The following is a 25692-nucleotide window of genomic DNA, read 5'->3' on the forward strand; positions in this document are numbered from 1 at the left end:
TACAGTGGTATCAGAGTGGTTTCCTGCCAACGTTTAGGAATTGGGCTCAATATTGTGATCAATGCTTAATTCTGGGAATGTCAGCATTTAATTCAGTAATTGGTATTTAGTATTCATGGAAGGTGACAGGAGATTCATTCTGGGTAGACATTATACCTACAAAGGGCATACTACACCCCCAAGAGATGTAGAGCCTGATATTCAGTTTGGTTCTATTGGCAACATGGGTGCTGATAATCTAATTGGTTCAGCTAGTCCATGATACAGGGATGTTGGCACAGGTTTCGTGATTGATAGATAGGCTAGGGAGACACTTCGAGGCTTGGCAGTGGGACAACACCAAGTGGTAGGTGTGCTGCAGCAGCTTTTTGACACATTGTAGAGGATTGCGAGGTGTTTGTGATGCTTTTGTCGGTTCATATCGATCCCAAGCAGATGATAGGTACAAAGCTAGTGACAAGACTACAGAGTAGAGGATCGGGGTAGGTTAGTTGATAGGGTTGACAAGACTAGAGATACTGGTACATATGATAGGCTGTAGAGGCCTACATTTGTGAGACCCAAGGCGGATGCGATCAGTAGTGAGCCTAAGGCCGCTCCTTTTGCTAATGATGTGGTGACACACTTTGCGAAGTGGGATACTTTAGCACAGGTGATAAAGCAACATTTGAACTTTGCTAGGTTCCTGACTCTTAAGTAGTAGCATTCCAGAGCGAGGCCGACACCAGAGAGATTGAGGCCTTGACAAACTGATTTGAGGAAGGTTTCCAATAAGATGACATTGGAGCACGTAAATGGCAGTGGGAGAGTAGCTCGAGCTCGGATCCATAAGCTCAACACTTATCTAGCTTTGCGACCTATATCTGAATAGGACGCTGTTAGTTTTGGAGTGTTACATTTTGACGGAGTTGCCCATGATTGGTGGTACCATGGTTTATATTCCCTGCGACATGATTAGATTACTTCCTATCAAGAGTTTTTGGATCATCTGATCGAGAGGTTTGATAGGAAGGATTTTGACATCTACTGTAGAGAGTTGGCCTAGCTGAGGCTATTTGGTGGCTTAGAGGATTACATTAGCGAGTTCCAAAGGCACTCAGTTATGGCTTATGATATAATAGAGCACAGAGGAGTGATGCTATTTATGGAGGGATTGGTAGCCACTCCCTGGATGGGTGAAGTCATTGGACCCATCTTTACAGGAGGTGATGATGAAAGTGTGAGACTTAGAGTCATCCTGTTGAAGCAAGGTTGCTTAAGAATCTTATATCCCTCCACCTGCTAATGAAGAGCCCGTGCCAGTGCTCGAGGACAAGGGCAAGTCAACGGGGAAGTTTGACGATATATCCAAAAAGGACCTGAGGAGGAGACAACTTTGCTATTGGAAGTATTTATGATTGGTGTGTAGATTTGTTGCTAAAGTATAATTAATTGAAGGATTCTTCTCTATTGTGCCAAATCCAAGTTTATTATTTATTGATTGTAATTTCTAGTTCATATTCTGCAAAAATCGGGTTCCATGTTTGATATATGCAATTTCCAATTCATAATAGCTTAATGTATTGACACAATTCAACTTTTGGTATCTGTTGTTTAGTTAGCATCTAGTTCCAACATTTACTTTTGAATGCATTTAATTTGCAAAAAACATACATACCCAAAAAAATGCAAGAAGAAAATACATTGTGATATTGCTATCAGGATTTAACTGTTAAGGTTTTGCAAATGGGGTTGCAAGTAGAGTGGGTTTAACCATCGACGAAGCTTTGTAATTAAGCGCATTCAAGATGGAGTAGTATTGGGATGACTGACCTCCTGTGCTACACCTTTGTGAGCATCACCTAGATCCAATGAGTCCTGAGTGTTCTGTTTATTATCATGAGAGATGGATTCTTGTGAAGCACTACTCATAAAAGATGGGTCAATGAGTTTGATGGAAAAACTATAGAGTTTAATCCTGATAGTTATATCACAATTTGACTTGTTGTGTAAAATATCACCTACTTGTTAGTTGATGAGCTTAAGGGGCTTTTTAATGAATGGTTCATAAGGCACAACACTTGGTGTAGGTTATGCAAATGGGGTTGCAATCAGAGTGGGTTTAACCAGTGTTACTAGCCTTGAACTCGGCTCAGACTCAGTCAGGCCCAAATTAGGCTCGGACTCGGTCTCAGTAGTTGGACTCGGCAAATTAAAAAACCCATGAAATTCAAATATTTTTAAGGATTTTAAGTTTCTTTCATGCATCATTTAGCCAACTAACGTCAAATACACAATAATTTAGATAAATAGAAGCTACTTTGCACACATATACTACTTTTCATAGATCATGCAAGTATAAATGCAAATTCCTAAAAGAAATTACTTAAAGTTAAACTGAATAACATAATAGAAATCTGAAATATAGTGCAACTGTCAAATGTCTACAATATCCATGGAATCAAAAGTTCAAAACATATATCAAAGAAAGGCTCATAGTAGCCTATGTCTTCCTACGAGTATGCCTAGGATAGGTCATGGAAGACTCTAGAGCCATCCTCTCTCTTGTGTTTGAGGTTGAACCTCAGTGACATGTTTATCATGATCATTCTTGTCCTCATAATCCTCATCATCAAAATCAGATCCATCACTCTCGGCCTTCGGTTCCTATACTGGGTCTCCTTGTGCTCTAGCCTCCTCCTTTGCTATCGCCACTGTCGGATCCCAAAACCCCAATACTCTTCCCTCAATGCTTCTTTCTCTATTCTTTGAGTTTGTAAGTGATAGAATGACCTTTTAGGTCTTACTCATGCCAAAACAAAAAAAAATATTAAAAAAGTATTTTTTTGTCTGTTCTGGATGCTGCCCGTTGGCCGAGTCAGGTTGATAGGACTCAACGAGTCAACCAAGACTCGACCATAACTTGGCCAAGTTTGAGTCTTGAGGTAGTTTTCCTTGTTTTGCTTGTCTCGTCTTGGGACTCACTAAGTCCTGTAATGCTGCGTTTAACCATGGAGGAAACTCTATGGTTAAGTGCACTCATGTTGGAGTAGTACTGGGATAGGTGACCTTTTGGGAAGTCCCTATGATTCACCTTAGTGAGCATCACCTAGACCCAATGAGTGCCAAGTGTTTCATTTATTATCATGAGAGATGGTTTCTTATGAATCACTACTGATGAAACATGGGTCAATGAGTTTGACTAAAAAATGACTGTTAAATCCTGATAGCAATACTACAATTTGACTTTTTGTGGAAAATATCTCCTACTTATAAAGAAAATTCATTTTAAAACATCATACACAACTATAATAGAGTTGTGCACCAAGTGTTTGATAAAATGTCAAACCATTAACTTATGAAGGAAACTGATGTTTAATTAAGATATCACCTAATAAGGAACATTACATCATAGGCAAAGAATTCTGATTTTGAGGAATTGTTATGGGAAAAAGTGTTTGACGAAATGTCAAATCATTAACTTGTGAAGGAAATTGATGTTTAATTAAGCTATCACCTATTAAGGGACATTACATCATAGGAAAAGAATTTTGATTTTTCATGGGAAAATTTCCTTCAAATTGGGAAATTTTGATCAGAGCCCATGCTCTTGACCTTGCCTCCAAAAACTTGCCTTGCTTTCAACCAGTGAGGCTACAAATTCAAGGGACCTCATTCCCTTGAAATTAACACCCAAGTCCCGCGAGCATGGAAACTCAACAGGGACACAGAGCCCAAGGGTTGCAAGAATCAAACACCCAATGTGGGTTTGGCGCAAGGATTGCGAGCACTCTAAGCCCCGCGAGGGTGTAATAGTTGGATTAGCGTGAGCACCATTATCTTCATCTTCATCAACAACTATTTGGCATAGTGCATTTCATGGTCAGCGGATCCTTCCAACTCCCCTCACCGTTATTTTGAGTGATGATTCCTTCTGACTCCCATCCCTAGCTTTATCAGTTAACTTTGTGTGCGTTTCCAATGAGATTTAAACCATGTACTTACGCTGAACAATGATTCCTTTAGACTCACATGCCCTACATACACCATTTAGCTTGAGTGCAATTCCTTGTGGTTCAAACTTTGGACCTCCCTATTACAAGGGCTTGTAGCAACCGCTGCATTATGAGCGCATGCTTAATTTTGACATAAACTCTTGTTATCGAAGCTTAGTCATGTTAACTCCATTGACATTGGGTTCATCTTGCTCAATGGATAACTTCTCTTACCATTTTCAAATTCGCTCTTTACTTTTATATTCAAGGTTATACTGATCATCAACCTTTGCTAACTCTTTCAACATGTTGCTTCTGACTCTATAAAATGCCAAATCCTAACTATGTAGATCAAGGGAAAAGTGTGGACATGGTGAGGACTTTGTCTCATAGCAAGACAAAAATCTAGCTAGGTTAATGATTTTATGCTCAACTTCCTTTTTTGACCCCGATCTCAGACTTCGTCATTTGTAGCATTGGTTATGGGCTCTATTTCTTCATTATTTCATGCGATGTTGACAAATGAAGACTAGCTTTGAATCTTGCTTCTCCAAGTTGGAATTTGGACCTATTAGAGGATTTCGATTGGTAACAAGTTGCTTTGACGTAACCTCTTATTCTGATCGGTAATAAGTTTCTTTTGATTGGAGCTATCAACCAGTGAGGCCACAAATTCAAGGGACCTCATTCCCTTGAAACCAACACCCTAGAACCGTGAGCATGGAAGTCAATAGGAACACTGAGCCCAAGGGCTGAAAGAAACAAACACCCAACGTGGGTCAGGCACAAGGCCCACAGGCACTCCATGCCCAACGAGGGTCTGACAGTTGGATTAGCGTGAACACCATTATCTTCATCTTCATCTTCATCAACAACTATTTGGCATAGTGCACTTCGTGGTCAACGGATCCTTCCAACTCCCTTGACTGATATGCTAAGTGACCATTCCTTCTAACTCTCATCCCGAGCTTTATCAGTTAACTCTATGTGCATTTCCTATGAGATTCAAATCATGTACTTATGCTGAACAATGATTCCTTCAGACTCTCGTACCTTGCATACACCATTTAGCTTGAGTGCAATTCCTATGGTTCAAACTTTGGACCTCCCTATTACAAGGGCTCATAGCAACCGTTACCTTATGAACTTGTGCTTAATTTTGATATCAACTCTTGTTACTGAAGCTTAGTCATGTTAACTCCGTTGACATTGGGTTCATCTTGCTCGATAGATAACTTCTCTTACTGTTTTCAAATTTTCTCTTTACATTTATATTCAAGGTTATGTTGATCATCGAACTTTGCTAACTCTTTCAGCATGTTGCCTTTAACTCTATAATGCCAAATCCTAACCATGTAGATCAAGGGAAAAGTTTGGACATGGTGAGGACTTTGTCGCATAGCAAGGCAAAAATCTAGCTAGGTTAATGATTTATGTCCAATTTCCTTTTTTGACCTCAATCTCAAACTTCGTCATTTGTAGCATTGGTTATGGGCTCAATTTCTTCATTATTTCATGCGATGTTGACAACTGAAGACTAGCTTTGAATCTTGCTTCTACAAGTTGGAATTTGGACTTGTTAGAGGATTTAGATGGCTAGGCAGAGATGCAAACATGGAGTGGATTAAAGGAATCCACTAGGCTTTTGATTTTTTGCTAGCCTCATATCATTTACTAAAACATAGCTCGACCATCCTAATCACCTTCTAGTTTTGATTACCAAATGATTTTGAGTGGTTCTTTCTCATTTAGTTGCTAGCAATATTTGGGTATGTCTAAGGATTAGGCTTAAAGATGAGGCAGGATTTACATGTTTGAGAGGACAAATTCATGAGTAGGGGGAGATCTCACTCTTACCCAAGGGATTCTAATTCTTGCACTTAACTAATTATTACTCTTCCTCTCCTTCATTTGAACATCATTATCCAAACTTTGCCTTTCAATCCCTTTGACTCCATTACATACTAAAATAAGATGAAATGCATGATTCCTTGAGGGTAGAATCTCGGTGGTCTAGAGGATTTTATTCTCATTAGAGGGTGGGATGTGTATTCTGTTGGGTGGATATTTTGCAACTAACAGTTTTGGGTAAAATCTAGTCGCAAAATTGGATGACCAGTCACAGCGTGTGAGACAAAGTCTCTCCTACCTTAAACGGAAGGCTTCCCCTTCTCACCGTTCCTTGGATCAACTCAAGGTAAGCAAGAAGTTGAGAGATTTTGTAAATGGGTGTTACCAATATTCATTCCTCTAAACTTTCAGGAAAGAATCCACATACTCGTGGAGCGAGTAATGGGCAGGGTGAAATCTCTAACTACACTTTTATCTAAAAGCTGAAAAAGGTGATACCGATAAACCAACACTAACTGAAAGGCTAGTGAAAAGTGTACCGATTTCGCTTTAAGTCCGGTTGTAATTCTATATGAATAAGCTTTACTAATAGGGCACAAAGACTTCCAAAAATAAAGATATCTTTGTTTTTTTTTCTAGGATTGTTTCTGCAAATATAGTGACATTGCCAATGTGATTAATGTCTTCCAAATGTAGATTTGAAGACTCATAAATATGAGAGGAGGAGACGTGTCTCTATAGTTAATCATCATTAGTTAATAAACAACCATATGTATAGCTCATCTTTAAGCATGTATGTGTATTAATATATTAACCATATATGTAATATATTATTATATTATTATATAATAATGTATAATGCATAATATATATAATATATATTATATTACACACACATATAAGATATTTATCTTAAAGATGATTTACCATCAACAAGGTATCTCATGATAAAATCAATCCGACAGAAGCTACAACCTTAACACTCCTTCTTAGCTTGGGAGCAATTATAGAACACATTATGCTCTCAAGAATAAGAAGAGATATCTCAGTATGATATTCAATTCACTATGAGACTAAATTTCTCACCTTTCATAACACACAATTGAAGCAATTTCCATTACTTTAAAAAACACCACCTTAAGTGTGATCTATACTAGCAACTATGTTGTCCAACAAGATCCAGCCCAAAGAACCATAACTAGTTCGTTATCATGGTGTCTGGCAAAATTTGGCCCAAATAACCATGATAACAGGTCTTTTGTTTATAAGATTGCCACCTTACAATGGTTACCTTCTGTCGGTTCATTATCATGATTTCCAGCACTTTGGGACAACAATTTAATGAAGTTTGTCATGATAACAGGTCTACCATTTATAAGATCATAATCTTATAATTGTTACCTTCTGTTTATGTATGCCAATGAAAGATCATATGTGAAATAGTACCCACCATGAACCCAGTCAGTGGGTCGTACAAAGGTTTTCACCCCAATTCTATCTGATAGAGAAGAATACATTATAATAAATTTTACTTATAACTTCTCCTAATAGAGAAGATATCATTCACAAAAGACTGCACCTCAAAATTCTCCCTCTGAACAATGATCCTAGAAGTCTACTAACTCCGTTAACGCTCTCTTCCCCCAAGGATTCTTGTGAGACTCAGTTTGAATCTAATGTCGATTTTTTGATCTTTTGGTGATAAGTCATCACTTCCTCATGATATACATGGGAGTAGGCCCGTCAACATTATGCGGTCATACACATGTATTTTTAGACTCCCTCTAAGTATTAATCTTCTAAGCTCCTGCGTTGCTTTCGAAGAAGTGTCATACTCCCTCTTAATGTAGAAGGATACTCATAATCTCAATCATTAAAGATATTCACTTCAAGATCCTCACTTCTGTTACATCCCAATTTTTGACCTAGTTTGAAATATAGACGTTGAAGTTCACATGAAGTCTGTTGGTAGTCTAATTTGATCTGGCAAAATGGTAAGATTGTCAGAAAAGAATTAGGCAGGGCATCACCATCATTGGATAGACAGGTAGAGGACCAAGCAATTTGTAACAGGATTCATCTCTGGAACTGCATGAGTTGTTAATAATTAATTAAGTTTAAATATAAACGTATTCTTAAAAGATTTTTAATTATCTTTTGTCGTATTATTTTTTTAATAATATTTTATACATGTGCATTTGAATATAAAAATATTTTGGCATCTTTTAATAAATTAATAGATTGATGTTTTTAAAAAAAAAGCTTATAAGTTTTTAATAAATTTTCAAATTATAATAATATAACATTTAATGATACTAATAAAACTTTTTCACCTTTGTTCCAACGTTTCATATTTCCAATCGATGGAAATTCAAATCGCATTAGAGTCTTGTGACGACAGAAGATGAAAAGCCGATCAATATCTTTTATATTGCCCTTGTCATTTTCGAATGGGGGCAACAACATTCTCGTCTGCTCTTGCTTTCCGCCATAATCACAGTGTTCTGACTTTCATTAACCCGAGTTTGTCCAAACCTTGGAAGTGTTCTGCCGTGAGATATCCAATGGACCTTTCTGCCCCAAGCAATCAACGCCTTCAGCATCAATCTTATTTACCACGACACCAGATATCTGAGCTTACGTGAATCTATCCTGCACATCCCTGAGCGACGAAAATTCGGTAGACATTTGAAGAATTCACCAGATTGGACGCACCATAAATCAGAGCCAAGTAAGGGTGTACTAAAATTGAATTCATTTTCTTTCACTCACGTTTTTCGTCTTTTTCTATTCTCATTCTGAGTCGAGTTGATACAAAGTGCACAGATTAGAGTCTTGATGTTTTTCTTGTGCTTAGAATAATAGAATAATGCCAACAGAGCTTGATTACTTAGCTGTTTATTAGAAAGATGATCTTTTGATAGAAGCCAATTATGGAAGTAGTAAAACTTATGTTTCCATCTTAAACATTGTCGGTTATTACCAATTTCCAACACTTAATTCAAATATACTTTTGAATAAGGATTATATTTTTAACAAACCCTGCCATTAATCTGTAGTTTGTGTTATGAAATGCTCTGTTCTCAAACAAGCAAAAGCAGTAATAAAGATCAACCCTGAATACCAAGGAAATTCTGAGGATGTAGAGTCTCAATCATATGAATAAGTGTAAGATGTAACGGTTCAGGCATCGAGGAGACATCGAACTAAAAATTTGTTGATGGTTAGTGAGTGCAATGAGTTGTAAGTTGGATATAATATGAGTTCATCCGCTGTATCTGTGTGTATTGAGAATTTGTTTATCAAGGATATAGATATTGAAAATTGGTCGAAGGTATAAGCGTAGGAGACCAGTAAGAATGTTGTCAAATTTAGAATGGGCAATCGTGTTTTTCTTTCTAATGCAACTGTTGAATCAAGAATGTTCAATGTGTCTCTTTTTCATTAATACAATTGTAGATTGAATTGAGATGGTCAGTAAAAGAATTCTTGTTCTTGGAAAACTATCTCAAACCATAAATGTTTCTTTATTCATAAGAGAGTATTAAACATGTATAAAAGATATGGATATTCAGTTCAGAATGTATTACAAACATTCATACCCTGCAAGAGTGAATCTATTGATATTAAACAAGCACCTGGAAATCACGGGCTTGGAGGCCTGATGAGATTGAGGGGGCGTGAGGAAAGATTCATCAACAATAAGAATCAGTAATATCAGTTATGACATTTTAATACATATCATTAATAATAGCTCATGCATATTCCTATTATGATGATCTCTTGCTGCCAAGTCGTGTGGCGTGTTATATATCATGATGCCCAGTGAATGGTAAGATGTTCCCTGTCAATTTCGAGTAGGGAGGGCCTTTCTCTTTAAGAGATCGTGTGGGGATATATATTGTGGTCCGAGGTTGGGTGGTAAAGCCCCTGGCAATGTTTCACCTCTCTCAAGATATCAGATATGCGTCAAACAAAGATAAGCCATGAAATCAATTGTCTATTGGACACAGGTATTATCATTTTTGTTTATGAGAAAGTAAGATTAAATTGAGGTATTTCATTGTTATCATTATTTTACTGAATATTGAATATAAGTAATTATCTAATTTTGAGAAATTGTCACAAAGAAGCAATCAGAAGGAAAAGAAATCCGAAGCCCTAATTAATTGTGTGACAGTTGGAACCTTAATTGAAATGGGGGTATTGGAAGCCCTAACTGAATCCGTGGTATCGGAAACCCTAGTTGAATCCATGGTTGCGGAAGCCCTAAATTGAATCCGTTGTCGCGAAAACCCTAGATAAATCCGTTGTCGCGGAAGCCCTAAATTGAATCCGTGGTCGCAGAAGCCCTAAGTGGTAAAGCAGTACCAAAAGCCCTAAATAAATTGATGGTAATTGATGCCCTAATTGGTAAGATGATATGTGATGCCCTAATTTAAGTTATAATGGTATTTAGTGGTATTCATCAAATGATTTTTGAGATAGCAGTCGATTTGAGAAATTGTTATAGTATATTTGTGGACTAACCCGGGTGGTTGCAGAAGCATACTTAGATGAATTTCAGTCTCAGTTTTTCCGAGGTATGTGATTTCAATTTCTGAATTAATTTCATTAAAAAGTATTTCAAGTATTTAGTTAAGAAATTTTGTTTAACTGACTTTAACGGTAATCTTCTTCACATGAACATGAATGATGTAACTGCCTTCTTATGAAGTCGAAGATAAAATTGTATTCTATGCTTATGATAGATGTTAAAATTAGACCCGAGAAAACCAGTTGTTACAACTTTACCCTTATCATCAAATGACTAATGAATTTTCGTCAACACAATATTTGATAGCATGTGTAAGGTACTAACCTTCTTTTCCTGCAAGAACATCCTCAGAGGAGTACTTATCTGCCCATGAGGGTCATGGAACATCTCCTTACTAAAAATGGTTCAAGTGGGAATGAAACATTGGTTATTATTCCCTCCACAATATAAAATTCTCACTCTTATGTCTTTGAACACTTTTGCATCACATCAAATTTGATGACTTCTTTCTAAGTTCCAACTTGCTCTTTTCATCCATAGAAGCTCCAAACATTCATTAAGCTTAATAGTAGAAGCAAACATGTCCTTCCATTTTCTTAAACTCATCCACGATTCTTAATCTACCTCTTTTTCCTGCAAGAACATTCTAGGAAGAAATATCAAGGCAATAGCTCCTACAACATAATTATAAAAATCACATTTAATAATTATTCTCAATAATAATATTATTATATTTTCACTATAAGAACATTAGAAATTCAATTTTTAATTTATCATCTATATATAAATGATCTAGTATCAGATTTTAAATAATCATTAAATATTATCCTTTTGAATTAGTGAGAATTTTCAAATAATCCATATTAACTTGAAAATAGAAATCTATTATTTACTAAGTTTTATTCTTACTCTTTTTCACCTTACCCAAAACAATTTATATTAATGATATAAGTTAAGAGAATGAATTTACTACCTTCTAAAAAAATTCTTATTTTTAAAATATAAATTATTCATTCTCTTATCCTTATTACTTTCTATTTTCCGCGTACTATACCTTCCTCTATATTCTAAATATAAAGTTACATTATATAAATCAGCCAAAGGAAAAAAAAAATAATGTCATAACTTTTCTTGTATGTTGCTCACATGGTTTAGGTAGTACTTGTCTTACCTGAAACTCAAGTCATTCTTAATTGATCAGTGCCCAATATCTTTACCAAGCTCATGCTACGTCAATCTATTTGATGTTTTTATTATTGAAGAGAGATATATCTTCCTTTCTTTTTGCACGGTGAATGTGGAAGTCAAACCTTTTATCCTATTTGTCCCTTACTAGATGACATGGGTTCCATTTTCTTACCATCATGCATTGTTGCGGCTCACTTCATTCCCTACACACTGCTCATCGTGTTGATTATTATGTGCCTCTCTTATTCTTCTTTGCCCAATCTACGAACTTAAAGTTACGAGATGTCTAAACCACGTTGTAAATGAAATGCTTCAATGACTTGACGTTGTAGATATGAGCCCCATTGGGACCTCTAACCTTTGTAAGATTTTCTTTACATCCTTTTCATCATTCTATTAAATTGTCATTCCATCCATATGCTATTGACACATTGTCATGGCATTCAAACCCATTTCATCGTGTTGGAGAATATTTGCATACATTTCGATACGCTATCATTGCAATCGCCATACAATCCAATGGGTGGTCTCTTATGAGGACCCATGCTTTTCCACTCTCCTTTAAATTCGATGCTTGAACCATGTCATACATATAAAGTTTGAATAATGATGTAAGGAAAGATTTATATTATCCATGACACCTTACTTTCTTTGTGGGGCATGTGCTACTACTACACGTGGGTTCCATTCTCAATGGAATCATCCTGTACTTGCCGCTCTTCATTGTTGTGCACGTTAATTTCTTCAATGCCAACTATGATTTGTTAGTGTATGATTCCTCATGACTTGTGAGTGGTACACGTCAGTGCTTCTTTCTAATTCGATGTTATGTCTTTGTTGCCTTGCTATTAATTTTCACTTGTCCATGGGTGTATTATATTATATGTTTTTGCTTTCCTTGTATATTTCCTTTGATGGTTTTGGTTATTTTATTCTTCCATCTATCAAATAATTTGTCTTCATTTCTCATGGTACATTTGTAGTTTGGCTTTAACACCATGTTTTTTCTAGGATTGTTTCTGCAAATGTAGTAACATTGCCAATGTGATTGATGTCTTCCAATGCAGATTTGAAGACTCATAAATATGAGAGGAGACATGTCTTATGAAGAGACATGTCTCTATAGTTAATCATCATTAGTTAATAAATAACCACATGTATAACTCATCTTTAAGCATGTATGTAATATTAATATATTAACCATATATGTAATATATTATTATATAATAATATATAATGTATAATATATATTATATATATTATATTACATATATAATATATGTTATATATATAAGATATTTATCTTAAAGATGATTTACCATCAACAAGGTATCTCATAATGAAATCAATCCGACAGAAGCTACAACCCTAACAATCTTAACTATTTTATGAATCAAGAAAGAGGTATAAGCTACAGACAAAGCCTCTAACTATATATCTACACAATTGCTCCTAGTCAAAGATCTGGCTCCAATTGCTTCTTAGCTCTTTTTATACTTAATTATCAAGAACACAAGATCACATAAACCAAAGATAACATATGCAGATCACAAACAAAGCTTCTAATTTGGACAAGTAACAATCTCAATCAAACTTTAGTCTTAATTGCTCCTTTGTATTCGTTTTTCTATCAAAATAGTGCTACACAAACAAAGTTCTGTTGGCACAATTTCTTCAGAGCTCTCTTGTATACAATAAAAGATAATTTTACAATGAGGGGGCACTCCTTTCTATAGGCACATGAGTTGAGAAAAAGATGAAGGAAAAAGTGGGAGCAACTCAACCAACTTTGACCAAGTCTAACTAGGAGAGAAATTATTGGATTACATGCAACTCGCATTACATGTAAGTACATCTTTTTATGCAATGCATCCTCTTTCATCTACAAAGAGAAATAAAAACAAAATAACAATCTTAAAGATTGTTTTTTATTGCCTTGAACTTGATGATAACATCACGCACTGTTGGAAGATCAAAAATCTCCATTGTCTTCGATATTGCCTCTATCCTTATTGCATCTGCATATGCTGATTGCACAACCTTAGAATTTGTCATCAGAGAATCTAGCAAGTGTTTTGTTGAAAATTTATAAAGGACAAACTTGTTCATCGTGTGAGAACCAAAATCCTCAGAATCTAAATCAACATTGATCTTGATTGTATATTTTGAACTTGCTCTTTCAACTGCAATTAGATTACCATGTTCGTCAAAAATCTGACATCCCATTCTCTCTAAATCACATGTAATTCCTGTTTCTATCATCGGACAATCTCCAAGAGCTGTCTGCAACTTTGTAACCAATTTTCTCAATGTTTCTTCTTTATAACCCATAAGCCCTTGATACCTAAAGAACATTTCATAGGATGAAAGAATGTCACATGAAACCATGGCATATAAATCAAATTTAGCAATCTCATCCTAGTCATTGAGAATCTCTTTCAAATCATATGCTTCTTGAGTTAGGGAAGAAATCAAGCCTTGCTCCATTCTCCATTTCATTCATATCTTTGATATGCTTAAGAACTGTAAATGTTTCTGTAATGGCTCAAACTCTTTCAAAATTGACTTCCCTATCCAAGACTTAGCGGCTTCAATCAACTTTCTTTCCTTGGATGTTTGAGACATAATAACAACACTTTGAGAAGATTGTTACCGAATGACTTCATTTAGGCGAGTAACCTCCTGTTTTAGCTGATTATTTTTTTTCCTCATATTCATGATTGCTTTTTGACACATTAGCTAATGCATCTTGAGCAGCTTGCAAGCAACTCAAACGTGACTGCTTCTTGTTTCCTACCTTAGTGAACTTGTAATCAGAATGGATAAGTTCTTCAACAGGTTTGTCCACTAGTGGCTTGACAACTTCTACAAACTTGGTTTTCTCTGAATCAACTAAGATCCTTGAAATAATTAAAAAATAAAGTTTTGGACTTAGTTTTCTTTACAGGGAGTTTATCCGAATTACAACCACTTTCCTTCTCTTCATTGTGATCTTGCTCAACCATGCAGGCAAGCTGAAACTTTCATCAGTAGAAACAGGTCAGTGGAGACCATTGGCATTGATCCTGATTGTATCTCTGTTGTGACTGAGCAAGATTCACTCTACACAACTGAATTCATAAGTGCATGATGAGAGGATTTTGTCATGAATAGCTCAAAACTTGTCAGAGATGTATCAAGTTGAGAAACTTGACCCTTTGTAAGAGTTGTAAAATCTTCAAAAACACTTCCCAAATGTTCATATTGTTCATTTGCTAAAATGAGAGGAGTGGCTGAAGAAATAGGAAGAGCCAGTGTGTTGACTTCTGAAACTAGAATAGAAGGTGTGAAAACAGTGGAAAATGAATTCACATCATCATCTATCTCATCCAGAAAAGGTGCTTCATGTATAGATGGTGCATGAGTCTATGTCGGTCTTGGAGGAGATATGATCATAACTTTCCCTTCTTCCTCATCTTCTTCGTTTGATTGTCTCTAATTCCTCGTCTGATTCCTAAATTGGTTCAAGGATTTGAGATGATTTAGATCCCTTTCCACCCTTCAACTTGAATTTAAGAGACTTCTTTGCATTAGAAGAAGCTCCATCTTTACCTGTTATTTTCAGCTGTGACTTCCTTCTAGGAGGACCAAAGCTTCCTCAATCCAAACCCAATTTTGGATTAACCCTTTTTAGGCCTTTAATTTTCAGCCACTTGTTGGTGTTTGCTAAAATGGATTGAAATCTATCAAGAATGGTTGAACCTTCCTTCTGTTGCCATTGAATGGGAAAAGGGCATCTTTTATCAAAACCCGCCTGATGAAATTCAGGATCAAGAACATTGCCATCATCTTCAATTTGGAAATCTAATGGGATCTCAAGCATGTTAAGATCAATGATTTGCTGCAAATTTAATTTGCAGTAATCCATCTTCATTATATCCAGTTCTATTCGCATGTCAATCCAAACATCCTCGATGTGATGAACATGTGTGAAAGTTCTTCAAAGTGATCAATTGCAATTTTGTTTCCATATTTTTTGCTTTATGTACAAAATTGATCAAATAATTGCCAATTACCAAGGGCTTAGTAGAAGGAATACCAAAACCAGCCTTATGTGAAGCATGTTGATCAGACTGAACTTCCACAAGTTGTCTAGCTAATTCCATTAGAATGATTTTGTTAGTAGCATACCTAGGCAAGGCATACGACTCACTTTTAAAATATCCAACCCTTAAGTAAGTAAAAGTTGGAAACTGGATAAAGATACAACCATATCGATTTACCTTTTCGCAAGCTTTATTAGATACCCTTTTGATGGATAACTGTCTATCAAACAAACATTGGAAATGCCCAAGGAAAGCATCCTGAACTCTTCTAAAATGAAACTTACAATTAGCTAGATTGATCTAATCATAGTAATCCCAAATTGGAATCTGTAGATGATCTCCTTTGGTTGAGAGTCTAGAGAAGTGTAGGAATTCGTGTAGAAAGGCATTGAAGTCCCTACAATGAGCAATTGTTGCCAAAGTGCAGTACTAATCAGTTCTCCCCAAAACATATGTTCCTTTTTTTTCCATGATCTGGAAGATGAATTTGTACATCTATGGTTCAAAATTGGTGGAATCTTTAAGAACACAAACCCTGCTGAGAAGCATGATAAGATCTTTGTACTCCTGCTTGAAATTCGACCTGTGAACAGTCTTTGGCCATCTCGAGAAGTTGTTCCTCTTGGAATCCAACCAATATTGACTTACATACTTCTGATAATCTCCCTTCTTCTAATTTCATATTTCCAAAGATGATTCTTTGGTCTGATTTATGCATTTTGCATTATGTGGCACGTAGAAAATTTGCTCAATAACTTCTGGATCAAGACTAATAACAACTCTGCCATCAACATCCTTGATCGTTTTTGACTTTGGACTAAAACGCTTTGCGCAACTGAGAACAAACTCAAGTTCCATGGCAGCCATGAGAAATGTAGATACCAAGTGAATATGATTTTGTCTTGATATGTTTCATTTCATGACCAACAAGGATTTCTATTCTTCGTAGAAAATTAGTCATGTCTGCATGTCCAAATTTTGTGTCTAACACGTTGTCAAGAATGGATGTGACTTGAGATGGAGTTGCATGAGCCAACTCTTTATCAAACTGGTATTTCATTTTGCCCTTAGATTTAGATGGTGAAGGCATCTCTTGTGCTTATGTTGCAACACAAAAATCCCAAAACGTAAATACATCATCAGAGGAAATCGCCATAAAGGTTGATTCTTGATCAGCAACAAAGGCTCAAGTATGGATTAGATACTTTGTAGACCCAATGCGATGATCTCAAAAAGAGACATCATACATATGTAGTGGATGAAAATGGAAGGTGGAGGGAAACATTATGAAAGTGAAAATGGAAGGAAATGGATGTGTGAAAGTGGAATGCATGGGAATGTGTGCGAATGGAGATTGCTAATTTCCAAAAAGTGACTTAGGTTTTGAAGATGTTATTGCATGGAAATTGGATTACATGTAAATGCAATATGTGATGAGGAATGAAAAGTGAGATGATATGTGGATGTGGAGAGAGAATGAGCTTACATGTAAGTGTGGACAACGGATGGGATACGAAGAGTGTAATGACACGAGAAGTGGAATGACATGTATTTGTTCATGGAGGTGTAAGTGCATATGAAAAGATGGAAATGGAATGAAACTTGAGGTGAAATGAACTTTATAATCGTCTTTGTGGAAAGGTTAAGTCAAAGTACATGGGAAAACATGCACATGACATTTTTGACCTTTTAAAAAGTGACTTTAAGTCAAAAACAGGTTTTAGAGATGCAATCACACAAAAGACTTTTCATGTAATCATGTCGTGCGAGTGGATGTGAAAAGTGAGGATTGGAAATGGAAATGGAAATGGAAAATGAGATTACATGTACGTGCGGATGATGAATGTGATGAAATACATGTAATTGTATTTGGTGAATGAGATGAAAAGTGTTGTGACATGGAAAGATGGAAATGGAACGAAATGATGCTCTTGCATGAAATGGAAGGTGAAGTAAAGTGAAACATGACCAAGTTCTTGGGAAATAACTTGCAACTTCTCGAAAATGGAGAAAAACCGAAAGCAAACACACAAAATACAAATACAAATCTTAAGAAGAATGTACCTTTGGCAAATGACTCAAACATGTCCACAAATAGAACACTTCAATATGTAATTTTGAATTTGGAGTTTGGGAAAAAACCAAAAACATGAAAATGAAACATTTCGTCATTTTTAAAGGAAAAATACACTTTCAATGGCAAAAAAATTAACAAGTGTAAATCATCAAAGCTAAAATGTGCATAACATTAGCAAGATAAGAGAAAATTAATTAGCAAGAAGGAAAATGTCCACTTACATGATGATTATGTGCCAAAAATGGAGGGAAAAGCTCCAATATTGAAAAATTCTCCAACAATGTTAGACCTTTTCAAACTTTGCAAGAAAAATCTGTAAGGGGCAGCAAATGAGGCATTTTTGATGGACAATGCAAAAAATGTGCCCTAAGAATGCTCCTAACTTCAACGTTTTTAGCAAATGCATGTGTATGAGATATCTTTGGGAAAAAACGTGGATTACCAAGTGCATTATATTGGTTGTTTTTCACTTTCAAATGCAAAAATGTGACCCTTGGTGCATTGAAGATAGATGATCATGCCAAAACGCCTCTTTTCCAAGCAAAAACATGAGCTAAAATGACAAATTTTAGGCATTTTTTGCCAAAACGTGCCATAAGAATGGAGTCAAAATAACATTTTTTGCATGAAATCTCAACGTTTAATGCTTGGAAACACATAGATTTGCAAAAACAACCCTAAAGGAGAATATTTGAAGAAAATCCATGGAAGAAATCAATCAAAAACACCAAAAACGTGTTCTTGAGAGCCAAATACATGAAGTTTTTCCAAAAATGGGTTTTGGAATGGCCAATACATGTGTTTCAATGCAAAACACACCTTTTGGAGGTTTATACATATATTAAAAATGTTATATGAAGCAAATCGCACCTTTTTGGTGCATATGCATGTTTAAGTTATATGCATATGCAACTCAAAGCAAAAACTCACCTTTTTGGTGCATATGCATATAACACATGTAGCTCATCTTTTTGATGTCATTGCACTTTTTAAGTGAGTTTACATGCAATGGCACCAAAAAGGTCCACTTCCAAGTGATTTTATACTTTAAGTTGAATTTTACATGCAATGGCATGAAAAAGGTCCACTTTTTAAGTGATTTTTACATTTAATAACATGAAAAAGGTCTACTTCTAATTGTTTTTATTAAGCACGTGTCAATTTAATTTTGATAAAATATTACTTAAGTAGGACATAAATTATATTTACATTAGCATATTAACAATAGAATGTGTAAATATAATTGAATAAGTAATATTTACTAGATCATTTGATTTAAATGTCAAAAATTAAGTTGAACTATATAGTTAATATAGTCGCCTAGGTGAAAAATAAAAAAACAAGTCAACTACAAAATATAACATAAAGTGCACTATAGTTAACTTAAGTGAAAATTTAATTGATAAACTAACTTAAAAACATAACATAAATTGAATTTAAGTTATATTTTTCAAAAAAGTGAATGTGAAATTAAAAATATAACATGATATTTTTAATTCATGTTGTTGCATAAAAAGGTTCACTTTTTGGGCACTAAAATGGCCATATCTTTTGATTGCCAACTCAGATTAAGACCTAAAATAGATCAAATCAAAGGGAAAACCGAAAGCAATGATTTGAGCAAAACCAAAAGACTAAAAACTAAGAAACACACACTCAAAAACATAGAAAGTGACAATGAAAGCCTCAAAAATCAAGCACAGACTTGATAAACAGAAAAAAAAAAAAAAGACTTGACAAAAGCCTTCTGTAAAAGAATTTGCTACATGAATTGGAGTTGATTGATCCATCAACATTAAGCAATCAAATAACAAATTCAACTTAGAGAAATGCGAGACTAGTTCACTTGCTTCATTTGGATTCCCCAAGTTGACCTTCCTCTAAGACCCTTTTTCAATGTACTTAGTAGATCTCACCATTCTCTTATAGTGAAGAACTCAATACCAAGTTAATGAGTTCTTAACGAGTTCTTCTCTAAGAGAGAAGTTCAAGTTGAAATCCTTTGTTAATGAATTATTCTCTAGAAGAGGAGTTTGAGATGAAATTGCTTGTTAATGAGTTCTCTATGTGAGAAGTTTGAGGTGCAATCCCTTGTTAATGAGTTATTCTCTACGAGAGAAGTTTGAGGTGAAATCCCTTGTTCTGTCCTTTGGGAGTAACTATGGTGGATTTACCCTCTGGGAGTAGCCATCGTGAATGTCGTGTGTGGCTCCATGACTTGATTATTAAGATTAACCTCAGATAGAAATTATAGTTACATGTAAATATAACCAATACCAGAAAATAGTAGATCGCATAAAAGAGAATACAAGACACCAAGATTTAACGTGGTTCACCCAATCCCTAGGCTACGTACACCAACAAGGGTGGTGCCCCAGGACCCCACAAGGGTGCTGCTCCTTGACCCTATTTTGGGGGCGTTGCCCCTAAATCCCAATAGAAATAATCTGGAGGGCAATCGCGTCGAGTAAACCTCTAAGTCTGATTAGGCTCCATATCACAACATTGATTTCATGTGTTTTTTGTTTCACCCTCTGGGAGCAGCTACGGTGAACATTGTTATCCTAAGATAGCAATTTTATATTGAGAAAATCTGTGGTGATATTGTAATGTCTCCATTTTTAGCAAGTTCTTGCAGTTGGTCGGGTCAGTTCACCATCGCAACCCTCGTGAGCTGAAAGTAGGATTTCAGGTCCTAGTTATGTGGTTATAGGCTTTCTAGTAGCCTATGGTGTGTTTTGGCTCCGTTTGAGGGACTTACTATTTATAGTAAGTCAATTAGTTGGTTCTGATGACCTCAACTGAGACAGAGGAGTTGGAGGATGATCTCAATTTTTATTTTGGGCTTCTGGTTTGGGCTCCAAGAATCTTGGAGGGAGTGTCTATTTATAGTAAGTCACCCTATCAGGTTCAGTCATTGTCTTTCATCATCAGGATCACTTTGGTGTTGTCGGATTTTGATTCTGATGCTTCTTTAGTTGTTTTCGCAAGACAGGTGAACTATTATTATTATTCATCTGAATACGTTGAGGTTGCTATTTTTGTTAGTGTTGTTGGTTGGTCACCTCAGTATCATAGCTCGTTGGAATGGGGACAAACAATTTTAAATCATGGGAACAAGAAATAGTGGCCTTATATGTCAGAATTTGAAGTTATGGTGGAAAAGGTCATTTTCAGAGCCAAAAGCAATTAATAAATTAGTTTATAATGACACTTTATTATGCTCTAACGTTGTGTGTGGGAAGCTTCTCAACTGAAGCTCATTTGGGAAGCTTTGTGCCATTTGGAGATTATAAATGTGAGCCCATTTGATGAGTAAAGCATCCGATTGATTATTTTCTTTTGTTGCCTATGAAGAGTTTCTGAGTTTACCGATTTCTTTGCCCTTGCTGAAGTATAAAGGTTTGGAATTAAGAAATGTTTGGTAATTCACAGCTGAGGTATTGCGAATTAATTCTGAGAATTGTCTTAATTAAATTATAGTATTTCCCAACTGTTATGCACTGTACCTGGGAATATCATTGTGGCTGGAGAATTTGTGATTTGGAACGCCATTATAGTCTGTTGTTTGGCGTGGTTAAAGAGGAATGTATTATGCTTGTCGTCCCTATATTTGGCAGCGATTTCAGACTTTGTGGAAGGCTGCAATCAATTATTGGAGGGCAGCAATCAGGTTTTAGAGCACCTACAATTATAAGCAAGGAGCATGTATTTATGAACCTACGAGTAAATTGGACTATTTCATGAGAGCTGCAATCCATATTTCATCTATTAGAAGTCAATTTCCAAGTTCATTATTGCATTCTTGTAAATTTTTAGAAATCAATTTTAAAATTAGATATTAGTAGCATTGCCATCAATTATAGAATTACTTCTGAATTGTTTAGTGGTGTTCATTTGTCGAAATTGATAAAGACTTAATCAATTAAAATTGCGAGCAGCTGGCTATGAATCTAAAGCATTATTTATCGAGTGATAATAATTTGCCTGCCAAATGTTTGAGAAAATATCAAATTGTTGATTAGCAAAAGGAAATTGATGTTTGTTAAGGATATAGCCTATTGAGGGTTTTAACTTTTTACAGATATTTTGTTATTGACATTTTTCTTGCAGCTTCATTGTGCTTCTCAGGTTGAGATACACCATGACTCATAAATGGTCTCTTTCTTTCTAAGAGGGAATGTTAAAGACATTGTATTTGTGAGATAGTTCATGTTGTGCTTGTGTTTTTCCTTTGGAGTTTTCTTGTCATGAACACGTCCATATGAATTGGCGTCTTTATGGTCTGCTTACCTGTTCGCATTTCTTGGCAGTGTCATCACTGAAAGGGCATCTACGTGGAAAGCCCATCAGTTGTGATTGCATGGCACTAGTTATTAGATGAGTTGGCATCCAGTATTCACTTTGCATTGTATCTCATTGGTTCTTTGCTCTGTATCATTTTTATATGTTTTTGTTTACCATCAATGTAATAAAGAGTCTTGTCGGTGCTGGTAACAGCTGTCTCTTGTCTTCCCACAAAAGTCTCTTCAGTTAGGGAGACAATTCGATGATTCTAGTGTTGGAGAAAGATACACTAACGACACATGCATTATCATTATCACGAATTTCTGTACAGTGAGTTCATTGGTTAGAAAAATAATCACTGGATCAGCTAGTAGGAAGATAGTGAATGTCTACTGAAGTTTTACTGACAGATTTTCTTTGATTGATACCACTGGGATTATGTGTATCATTTCTGTGGTGTATTACAGTGTGTGTGAAGAGAGACAATCTGTCTTTAGTACTGTTGATGAGTGATTGTTAAGTTTTAACAACCTCTGTGAAAGGTTCATTCCAGATTAAAGCTTGAGAGCTTTCTATTGAGTCCCTTTGATTATTTCAATAAAGAAGTTCTTTTTTGGGTGGCTGGGTTTTTCCCTTGAGTAGGTGGGTTTTTCCAGGGTATATCTGCTATTCTTGCATATTTGTTTTACTTGTTTCTGTTCACTGTTTATTTCTATGGTATTCTGGTTGAAAGCATTAGCAGTGACCCTCCACTTGAATGTAGAAAGCAGCTTATATTTTTAAATTTAAATGATTAAATTATACATTTTCAAGACTTCAGTTCAATTTGTATATGACAGGATGAAATCAAATACATTAAAGTGAGGCAAACCATCATGTTTTTTAAAATTCTATTTAATAGCTCATTAACATTTCTGACTTGTACCATGCAGATTTTTGTTCCCAGCCTTGGGAGGTCTATTATTTGGCTATGACATTGGTGCCACTTCAGGGGCTTCTGTGTCATTACAGGTATAGTTACTTTTCCCTCTGATTCAAATATCAGCTTAATTCATTTGGTTTTGTGAAGCTCTTGTATTTTAACTTTTAACTATAATTTAGGTCCCTTTATTCAGAATCATCAAAATGGATTGGGTGCTATATAACTGCATTACCTGGGAGTTTTTAGAGGTTGACAAACCTTATTTTGAACATGGAGTAGGGAGATGAAGTCCGTGGTCTCCTTCCTGTATTGGTTGAGTGCCTAAAGGTCCTTTGTTGTGGGAGATCTACTGTTTTCCATCCATTTTCACCTGTTATACCATTATTTACTCATCCACTGATTGAAACTGCCAACAGTTCTTTTAGCTTATGTCTACAGATATAAGGACTCTTTGCTCTGGTCATATGCTTGAATTACAATAGTTTTCTGCTCATGCCATCCTCTGAAAATTAAAATGCAGCAAAATTATCCAGTATGCTTCAAACACTGAAGGATAGAGGTTTGTCGAAAGATATTTGGCTCAACAATGTCTCTTCACATATTATGAGAACCTGCAGGGATGTCAAGGATGAATTCTCATGGAAATTATGCAGCACCTCTAATTTTAGTTTCTATTTCACTTTCTAGTATTCCACCAGCACTGCATCCGGGCTTCCATGATTAGTGACTAGTGGCTCAGTATTTTGAGAAGGATCACAGCCTGCTACTCCAAGGACCAAACCATTTTTATATATACCCAGTTGTGCTGGTCTTTCTACTTCCCTGTTTTTTATGCAGTCATTTTTAGCTGCAGCCTTTCCGAAGGAATCAGAACCTACTAATGGTTGGTTTAATATTTATAAAGCAACTGAAAGCTGATCTAGACTAAAATAAGCTCACTATCAAGGTGAAAGAACTGGGCATCAAATTGCAGAGATGACAGCTTTAAGTTTATCTATTAGATATGAAGGTACTAGAGACATTCATGCTTTGTCCATCCTCTTCACTCAAGTCCATGCTGCAGATGGTCATTTGGGAACCGAATTTTGGTATGCACTCCTCTAATAGGCTCATATTTGTCTGTCTTGATTATTACCCTCTAGTATCTTCTACTGAGCATATCATGGATCTGGAACATTAGGAAGCTGCATTTTAGTACAAGATTTTCTGGGTTCTACAGTATAAATTGTGAAAAGAATTATCAACTTTCAGACTTCTTATCTGTAAAAAGTGAAATGTAGGTCATAACTGAATAGTCTTTCGTACATCTTCTGTTTTTATATTTTATCAGATATCTTCGTCGCTAATAACATAATGCTTGCCAAAGTAGAGGTTGTAATAGTATTCTATTAGATTGTTAGTCATTATAGGAGCTTGTCTAATAACTATTATGGTATAAATTATTCTTAAGTTTTTGTGATATTGTGCATGTGTTCTGCTGTGGCGCATAATGTAATATCCCTTCCTTGAGATGAAATCTAAATAATAAATAATAAAATATAGAAACCTATCCACATGGAACCTAAAAATATTATTGGTAATAGCATATATAAATGGAAAACATAATTGATATTAGTAAGTATTGATAATACAATCATTGTAAATTATTAAATAATCTTAAAATCAATTCTTATATTGCTAATCAATATATTGATTAGAGGTGAAGTAAACAAATATATAATCTTTAAAATAATAATAAGTCAATACTAAATGAATAAAGATCAATAATAACCAATGGTATTAAAAAGACTTATATAATAATAATACCACCAATTATGAAACAATACATCACGAAGTATAACTAATAATCAATATTAAAAGTATTAAAGGACCCTACAAAATGTCACCTAGGCAATTGGATAATATATAATTGCAAGCTCGACTTTAATAGCAAGCATGGAGGGATAAGGAGTAAATAAAGAGGAATAATCTGAAATGTAATTTAAGGGCGGTCCATTATTGGTTTGAGCCATCAATGCGAGCAGGAAAACAAAATACAAAGTATATATCAGATCTTTGTACCAAAATGGACATAAGGAAATCATATTTAAAAGAATGACATTGCCCTGACATAAAGAACACATTTTAGAAGTGTCAATACTCCTAAAGGGCAAAAAGACAAGTCATATTAAGGGTTGTACCCTAGTGGTTTGATATCCCCTTACACATTGGACACACCCCTAATCTGGCTGGTATAATATGGAATCAGATATAATATAAATGTGCCCACCCCGCCCCCCCCAAAAAATAAAATAAAATTGTTTGCCAAATAATTTTAAAAGGGGTGAATTATACCCTGCTTATATCAAGGGTGTTTGATGTTTAGAGTAAATTTGTATAATACATATATTTCATTTAATAACTAAACATTATACATAGTGAAAGTTTAATGTTTCTATGGAATATAATGTCAAATATTATTATTAGAAGAAATATAATTTTCAAATAAGAAGAGAAGCAAGTCAACTATATATCATGAATAATTGGAAAGGGTGAATTCTCAAATAGATTGACTTTATAAATACTATTATTACCAATAATTATTAAATGATACTATCTCTTTTCTATTTAAATTATGATTTGATCCCATGGATTTGATCCCAATCTAATGGATTTGATCCCAATAGAAGGTGGGGGTTAGCATCTCGTTTGCAAAATGGGCTTTGAACCTATAAACTTTGATAGAGTCATAGATGGTGTCTAGTCAACTTGGATAACATTTGTATCCTTCA

At 35.3% G+C, this 25692-nt stretch overlaps 1 protein-coding gene across 1 annotated transcript in view; it reads left to right on the forward strand.

Annotated features, from left to right (window-relative positions):
• LOC149544373 (D-xylose-proton symporter-like 2) overlaps window positions 1-25692 on the forward strand; it is a 205550-nt gene that overhangs the window by 47111 nt on the left and 132747 nt on the right. Inside the window, exon 3 of the mRNA XM_089798807.1 lies at window positions 22932-23010. Coding sequence (XP_089654933.1) covers window positions 22932-23010 — 79 coding nt within the window. The remainder of the gene's footprint in view (window positions 1-22931; window positions 23011-25692) is intronic.

This window comes from Cupressus sempervirens, chromosome 8 (genome assembly GCF_028749045.1).
Source record: "Cupressus sempervirens isolate cs-2001-9-10 chromosome 8, ASM2874904v1, whole genome shotgun sequence".
Taxonomy (NCBI): domain Eukaryota; kingdom Viridiplantae; phylum Streptophyta; class Pinopsida; order Cupressales; family Cupressaceae; genus Cupressus; species Cupressus sempervirens.